This window comes from Odocoileus virginianus, unplaced genomic scaffold, assembly GCF_023699985.2.
Source record: "Odocoileus virginianus isolate 20LAN1187 ecotype Illinois unplaced genomic scaffold, Ovbor_1.2 Unplaced_Contig_300, whole genome shotgun sequence".
NCBI classification, from domain to species: domain Eukaryota; kingdom Metazoa; phylum Chordata; class Mammalia; order Artiodactyla; family Cervidae; genus Odocoileus; species Odocoileus virginianus.
The window spans coordinates 1-8,550 of record NW_027224617.1 but is presented as its reverse complement, the minus strand read 5'-3'; the positions used below and the strand labels follow the sequence as shown (position 1 = coordinate 8,550).

General features: G+C 43.4%; 1 protein-coding gene across 1 annotated transcript; it reads right to left on the bottom strand.

The window, feature by feature from the left end:
- Positions 1-5,393: 5,393 nt before the first annotated feature.
- Positions 5,394-8,393, bottom strand: LOC139034301 (zinc finger protein 705A-like). The gene is made up of 6 exons (XM_070464753.1): positions 8,382-8,393; positions 8,132-8,258; positions 7,316-7,411; positions 6,716-6,798; positions 5,822-6,266; positions 5,394-5,755 (listed from the first exon to the last, which is right to left on the bottom strand). The coding sequence occupies exons 1-6, from the start codon at positions 8,391-8,393 to the stop codon at positions 5,394-5,396; spliced, it is 1,125 nt and encodes a 374-aa protein (XP_070320854.1).
- Positions 8,394-8,550: the final 157 nt, after the last annotated feature.

Genomic DNA, 8,550 nt, shown 5'->3' with positions numbered 1-8,550 from the left:
ACTGAGGGAGATGCAGCTTTGAAGGTGGCTGAGGACCAGTCAAGGAGGAATTTCCCTTTCCCAGCTGACCTGAGGCTGCTCCAAGGTCACATGACCTTGTTGAGAGTTTCTTAGCCAAGTGACATCATTTATTACCTTTGGTCTAACCACATCTGAAGACATGTTAAGAGAAAGAAATAATTCACAATTTCACTCATGTGTGGAACACAAAAGACAAACAAAAAGGAAACAAGTAAAAAGAATTTTAAAGAAGACAAAGTTGACATGATAGCAAATACAAAGATACACAGACCTGAGTAAAGGAAACCAGAAGAGAAGCCTCGAACAAAACGGGGCAGCAAATAGTAACAGAGGAAAACTGCATTCTTTGGTGTGAGGAGGTGTGTGGTTCACAGAAGCTGAAATGTATGGCTATGCACCTAAAACTTCACTAAAATTATAATGGGATAATACCAAAATTAGAAAAAAATCAAACTAAATTCAAAAGAAATTAGAGAATTGATCCCCAGCTGCCTAAAGCCACATCACTACATGATTTTACTCTTGTCCCATTTCCCTGAGGGACTAGCCAAAAACCAAATTTAAACCACACAACCTGAAATTCAGCTGTGAGCCTCTCTCTAGTCTCTCAGAAGATGCTCAGAATCATGAGTGCTGGACGCTCCAGCTGAGGAGATGCAGCTTCCAGGGTGGCTGAGGAGGGTCAGTGGGGAAATTTCCCTTTCCCGCTGACTTTATACTACCCTAAGATCACATGACCTTGATGAGGTTTTCTTCCTTTTTTTTTTGATGAGGTTTTCTTAACCAATCAACATTATGTAGGCTACAGTCCAGGGGGTCACAAAGAGTCAGACATAACTTAGCGACTAAAGAACAAAAATCACCCTGTATCTATCAGTGTCTTGAAGACCCATTTAGAAAAGAGAAATACCTTGTGAATTCTCTTCGATGTGGAACACTAAACACAAATTTCAAAAGTAAATAAGTAAAAACAAGAAGAGGAAAGCAAATGACACAAAAGCAAACATTCTCATAGAACAGAGCAGGGCATGTCAGAGGACAGTGGCAAGGGGATGGCTGATGAGTAAAACGGGTCCACAGGATGGTAACAAAAACCCTAAGTTGCTGGTGCTAACCAATTTTAAGGTATACTGGAATTGAAAAATATTTTTGTACACGTAAAACTTATCTAACGTCTTGACTGAATGATACCCTACAAAAATCATTAAATTAAAAAAATATTCATGCCCATGGCCTAGACTACATTGGTACCTATTTTGTCTACTGTCCCATTTCTCTGATGGACAAATTGAACATCAAATTTAAATCAACCTGAACCTCAGTCACATGCCTCTTACCTGTTGGTAGATGCCCAGAATGCTGGATGCTGGGCACGCTGCACCTTTGAAGGTAACTGAGGAGGGCCAGTGGGGTAACTTCCCTTTCCTGCTGCCTTTGATTCGTCCCCAAGGTTACCTGACCTTGATGAGGTTTTTTATAATCCAATCAAGGCTATGAATCACCTTTGATCTAATAATGTCTTGTAAACACCTTTAGAACACAGAAATACCTGATGAATTCACTCACATATGGAACACTAAATACAAGGAAAAAGAGCAAATAAGTAAAAAAAAAAATTAAGACAGCAAATGACATGCAAATAAACACATATTCACAGAACAGAGCCGTGGATGTCAGAGGGTACCAACAGGGGGATGGCTGATGAGTGAAAAAGGTCCACAGGATGGTAAAAGAAAAAAACATCGAAGTTTTTAGTGCAGGTCAATTTTATGGCATACTGAAATTGAAATATATTTTTATATAAATAAAACATATAATATTGTAACCAAATGAATGATACTCTAGAAAAATAATTAAGGGCTTCCATGGTAGCTCAAACAGTAAAGCGTCTGTCTGCAATGCGGGAGACCCAGGTTCAATCCCTGGATTAGGAAGATCCCCTGGAAAAGGAAATGACAACCCACTCCAGTACTCTTGCCTGGAAAATTCCATGGGCAGGAAAATAATTACATGAAAAATTATCCATGCCTCAGTGCATAAAGCCACATTTGTACATATTTTGTGTCTGTCTTGTTTCTCTGGGGGATACACTGAACACCAAATAAAACCAGACAACCTGAAATCCAGCTGGGTACCTCCCATCTGTCAGTAGATGCTCAGAATGGTGGGTGCTGGACACCCTCCACTGGAGGAGATGCAGCCTCGGAGGTGGCTGAGGGTCCGTGGCGGAATTTCCCTTTCTTAGCTGACTTGTTATATGGTATGCAGGAGCTGAAATCCACTTGTAAATGTAAAACTCATCTAATATTATAACTCAGTATAACATAGAGATGAAATTAAAAAAATTAAAGAACCTTTACTCCCCTGTCTAAAGCCACAACACTGCATATTTTGACTGCTGTCCTATTTCTCTGGGGGTTTAGCTAACACCACATTTATTTCAAACCAACCTGAAATCCAGCTGCACTCTTCCTATCTGTAACTAGAATCACAGAAAAGTGGGTGCTGGACAAACTCCACTGGATGAGATGAAGCTTTCAAGGAGGTTGAGGAAGTGTCCACGTGGAAAGTTGTCTTTGCAAACTAACCTTCATGCTGCTCCAAGGTCACATGACCTTGTTGAGCCATTTGTACCCAAGGAACGATATGTGTCACAATAGACAGACAATAGAATTCGTTGCTCATCACCTTCACCCAGGACTTGTTTTCCCGTCTTGACTGCCCCCAGAATTCCTTGTGGAAATTTTGAAAACCAGTGATGGAGTTTCTCTGGTAGGTCAATGGAGAAGAATCCCCCTGCCAAGGTGGGAGACACAGGTTTGATCTCTGCTCTGGGAAGATCTCACGAGCAACTAAGCCACTGTACCCACCGTTGAGCCCCAGGAGCCCCAACTACGGAGTCCAGGAGCCCTAGAGCCCGAACTCTGCAGCAAGAGGAGCCACTGCAATGAGAAGCCCACACACTGCAACTTAGAAGTTCCTGTTTGCCACAAGTGGAGAAAAAGCCTTCCTAGCGTTGAAGATCCAGCAGAGCCAAAATTAAATAAAATTTTTTTTAATTAAAAAAAAAGTCATTATGGTTCAGTACCATCCTGTTTGTGTTTCTGTGAGTGGACTCAGGCCTTGGTTGGGGAATTGTACTGCTTTGGCAGGAACACACCTCATCCGAGTGGATATCCAGGAAGACTCTCCCTGGAGATATGGGTTCAATATGGATGTGTGTCAAAGGATAACTTTCCAAGTCCTACAGACAAGAGGGGAGATTTGCTTTGTGACGACATTTTATTTGGAAAAAGACATTGTGCTAATTATTTTAAAAACCTGCTTGTGTGATGGCTGGTAGTTTTACACATTTTATATTCTTGCAGATTTATTTCATGAGCTTATGTGGTGGTAACAAGGCTGGGTTCCTGTTTAGTGAGACTTCTGGGTCCAAAATTCAGGAATCAGCTGAGTAAGATAGAGAGTATGCTCATGGAAGGAACTCTTCATCTGCTTGGCTCAGTTCAGATGTTTTGGGACAAAATTAAAAAGAGATTTCTGAGGTCAGGGAGGGCAGAGACGTCTGTCTCTCGAGCCCCAGCTGGTTTCCGTCTGCAGACATAGGTTGTGCATACCAGTGTGCTAAGTCGCTTCAGTTGTCTCTAACTCTTTATGACCCCATGGACGGTAGCCCACTAGATTCCTCTATCTGTGGGATTTGCCAGACAAGAATACTGAAAGGGCTGCCATGCCCTCCTCCAAGGGATCTTCCTGACCCAGGGATGGAACCCGAGTCTCTTATGTCTCCTGCATTGGCAGTCAGGTTCTTTACCACTAGCACCACCTGGGAAGCCTGCAGACATAGGTTGAGTGGCTCAAATAATGTTGGACCAGATGTCTCTGAGACTCCCCCCAGGACCTTGCCTGAGCAGGGTCATGACATTCTGGAAACCTGGCCAGTGGAGCTGAAGATCAGAGCTGTGTCACCACCAGGGCCTGAAGGGGTAGATGGGGTGGGGGGTTGTTGGAATGAGTGGAGCTGAGTTGTGTGGAAAGAGCAGTGGAGAAAGGGGGACTCAGAGAGTGGGGCTGAGTCTCTGCCCACTTTCCCAGAGTGCAGACCTGCGTCCCTGTGTTTACAGGGTCGCAGAGAAACCAGACAGCAACATTGAGCTCCTTTAGCCATGGACTTTATTGTTTGAATATTAACAACTATTATTCTATACTCACATTTTAATTTCTTACAAAACTCTACATTCCACATTGCTAGGTCTCTTCATTCTCCATTTTATGCCACATTTTCATGAAAAGGTATTTCCCTGAATCATAATCTGCCTGATTGTGTGTTTGTTGTTATGGTTGTTGTGGTGTAGTCACTAAGTTGTGACCCCATGGATCATAGACCCCCAGGCCCTTTTGTCCATGGGGTTCTCTAGGCAAGAATACTGGAGTGGGTTGCCATTTCCTTCTCCAGGGGAACTTTCCAGATCAGGGATTGAATCCAACTCTTGCATTGCAGGCGGATTCTTCACCACTCAGCCACCTGGGAAGCCTGATTGTGTATTACAGATTTCTTTTGCAGGCTCCCCCTCGTACACAGGGTCGTTTTTTCTGATATGAAATCTGTAGCTCCACTGTGACTTTAGGATTGCTGCATCCTTAGTGTGATAATTTCGTGTTGACTGAGAAGTAAGTCTCCAAAGACTTCCGTTCCTTCACAACACCAAGCGTGTGTCATACAGACTGAGCACGTGTGGAGCAGAGTGGTTGATCTACAGAAAAAGAATTTCTCAGAACCTTCCATGAAATCACTTCACTAGGATAAATTTAGAAGTATGCCTTGGTATTGCTCAATATACTTTAGTATTTCTCAAGAGTCTTCATCTTTGTTCTTGTTTTAGTGCTTATTTTTTTCATTGAGTTTCTTGAGCACACCAAGACTGGGGCTCCGCTGAACATTAACAGTGATTACAATCTTGCTGGTTCTCTTCATGGAGTTGGCTCATGTTGAACAATTATGAAAGAAAAACTAGGTGTTGCTTATCCTCTGCTCATGACCTCTAGGTACTCAGGGGCTTTAGAGTTGGGAGCTATTGCCGCAAACACCCATATTGTATTTACAGAGGGAGTTCTGCTAAGTCACCTGAGGTCAGGCCAATGACCAAAGGCTTTGCCACAGAGTTAGCGCACAAGTGGATCCACGTCCACAGGTGATGCCTGTCTGGACCGGGGAGTGCGATGCCTGAAGGAGCCTCCATATTGATTACAGACAGTTATTTAGTGACTGTGAACTCGGTGAGTTTAAACGCTAACGCTATGGCTGCTGTTCCTCCCACATTCCTCATGTGTGGAATGTGGAAGGAACAGCGTGTCGTGTCAGGTGAGAAAGTCTACTGAGGGCCTTCCTGATTTTCTCTCTGGTGCTGGGTTCCCTCGTGTCGCCTAAGGGAAGAGCCATGACTAAAGCACTTCCCACAGAGCTGACACTCATAGGGCTGCTCTCTGGTGTGTGTTCTCTCATGCCTTCTCAGGTTGGCATATTGACTGAAGGCATTCCCACACCGCTGACACTTATAGGGTTTCTCTCCTGTGTGGGTCCTTTTGTGCCGAGTCAATTCAGAACTCTGACTGAAGGCCTTCCCACACACAAGACACACGTGTGGTTTCTCTCCAGTGTGGATTCTCTTGTGCTGACTAAGGCCAGAGTTTTGGCTAAACGTTTTCCCACACTGATGACATTCATAGTGCTTTTCTTTGGGGTGGATTTTCTCATGTTTTCTAAGATAAGAGATTTGATTAAAATTTTTCTCACACAGACGACATTTGTAGGGCTTCTCTCCTGTGTGAGTTTTCTCATGTTGTTTCAGGTAGGAACTTTGACTAAAGAGCTTCTCACACACATGACATTTAAATGGTTTCTCTCCAGTGTGGACCCGATTGTGGTTTCTAAGGTCAGAACTTTGAAAAAAGCCACTTCCACAGAGACCACATTTGTATGGTTTCTCTCCAGTGTGAATCATCTTGTGTCGTCTGAGGCTAAAGCAATTACTAAATACTTTCCTACACAGAGGACATTCACACAGTTTGCCTCTACTGTGAATATGACCCTGTGCATTAAGGAATGACCCTTGACTAAGGGACTTTTCACACCGTTGGCTATTACGTTTCCTTAAGTGAACTGATGAACGTTGAGGGGAATATCTAGAAGGAACTTCATCTCTCAAATCCATGCATCCAGCAGGATCCCCTTGCAGGTGAGAAACCTTTTTGAGGAAAGGAGATATGAGGCTGTTACTGGTGTGCCCATGTTCAGGTAGACACTCATTCATCTACATGTTCACCCTAGAACATCAGCTCATAATAGTCTCCAGTTAAAATGTCGCCAGTGTTAGTTGCAAACACATGTTGTGTTACTCCCCTGCAAGCATGAACATTCTCTTTTATAGTTTCCCAATCCCAGATATCAGATTAATTTTGAAGATTTCACTGTGTTCTAGAGACTAGGAGATGAAAAATGTTTGTGCAACTTATCTTTTCCCCCCTTAGATTATGGTTTTGAGCTAATATTAACTTCTTAACCAATTTCAGAGTATCCAAAAATTTGCTCAGGAAGAGCTCAGTCTCAATTTACAGGCAATTGTGCTCAATTACCAACTTATCTCACTGCTGGTCTTTCATTTGGATGACTGAGGTTCCCACCCATGAAACTTACCATTGCCATGGTAGGGGATATGTGCTTCCTGTAGACACTTTGCATGAATATCATTTCTTGTCGTCTAAGGGGTCTTTCACTGCCTAAAGAAATGTGAAAAGTATAGAGTTTAGAGTGGCAATAGGGAAATAAAATGTAGACAAACACCAACATCCACGTGAGTATATTTCAAAAATTGGTACTCGGAGAAACTGTATATAACAAAGAAATACTCAATGTAGTAGAAATACTTTAAAAGTCTTGTCTGTTAGGAAAAAACTCAGGCTTAAAATATAAAAACATAATGTGGTGACGAGACATTGGGTCAGAAAAGGGTAGACAAAACTTTAAGTGGCAGGATCAGGACAGGAGTCACTATGTGAAAGTTGAAGTGTGGTATAGTCCACAAGCACCTTTTTCCCATAGGAGAGAAAATATCAGGAATATGAATTGTGATGATAGGGGCCCAGAATGATAACAACGCGAGGAATATGCCCCAATGTCCTCACTTCCACTTTGGAATATATCCCTGCCTTCATCAGACTTTCATTTGGTATCTCCACGGACTTAATACACTGGCTGAAATTGTTTTGCCCTGAAGCTCAGGCCCCTGACACTCACCTGGACTCTGACCTTGGAGGCCTCCTGCTGCTTCAGTCCACAGCTCTTTTCCTTGTTCCAGCTGGGAAATCACATCTGATTTGCTGATCTGATAGCCTGTTTGATTTAAAAAAAGAAAGGTGCGGATTTTGAGTCTAGGCTAATTACTCTTTGCTGTGCTCAAAACATGGGTAAGGTACTGGGGAGAATAGAGAGACAACTGAGGTCAGTGCAGGTAACAACATCCTGAACAGACAGGACAGTGAAGATCCTTCATCAGACCAGGAGGAAACCCAGAGCAGCAGCAAGAACAGTGAGGCTGTTCTTCACTGTTCTTCACTAGGGGCTGATGCCCATGCACCAGTTCAGAGAGAGGTCACAGAATCCTCAGTCTTTTCCAAATGGGAAAGATCAAAAGACTCTACAGTGGGCTGAATATTTCTGTCAAACAGGATCCAGTAATGATTCACCTTACAGGAAGAATCAAAATTATGTCATATACAGGACTCTGCTCTTAAGCCTTCATGAAGTGATTGGAACAGAAGAATTAGTTTAAAATATTTGATCCTTTTATTTATGTATTAAAATGTCCATTGAATCCCCAGTCCAGTTCTGAATGTTGAGACTAAGTATCAATAAAGATATGAAACCTGGCCAAGATAACCCTTCCGTGTGGTAATAAAAAATACCATGGAAAGGAACAGCTTCCTTTTTTTGTAGTTAGGAGGGCTAGCGGAGAATCAGGAAGCAGCTGGAGTGGGACTCAGCATAGCTTGTTCAGTGAGTGAGTGAGCAGAATGGACACAGGTGCAGTTACGTCCCTGTTGACAGACTCACCTACAGAGACCAGGTGGGTGATAGTTTCCATCATCACATCTCGGAACAGGTTTTTCTGAGACTTGTCCAGCAGGCTCCACTCTTCCTGGGTGAAGTCAACGGCTACATCTTCAAACGTCACCGATTCCTAAAGCATCAGAGATGTTGTGGTTTAGACAGAGCAGCCCTACCACTGTCCAGAGTGGGCGGCTGAGCTGAGGAAGGATGGGGACTGGGTGCAGCTTCAGGAGAAGGAAGCATCACTACTCACCAGGGGCTCCATGCTCAACAGCTCAGTCACCGGGAGCCTTTCTCGGGATCTCACTCACAGCCGATCCAAGCACTAGGCAGGCCAATCTGAGGATGGAGAAGAAGCCATGAGACCCCAGTCCTGTACTTCCAGACCCACCTGAATTCAAGCCCCCAACCTTCACCTGGGT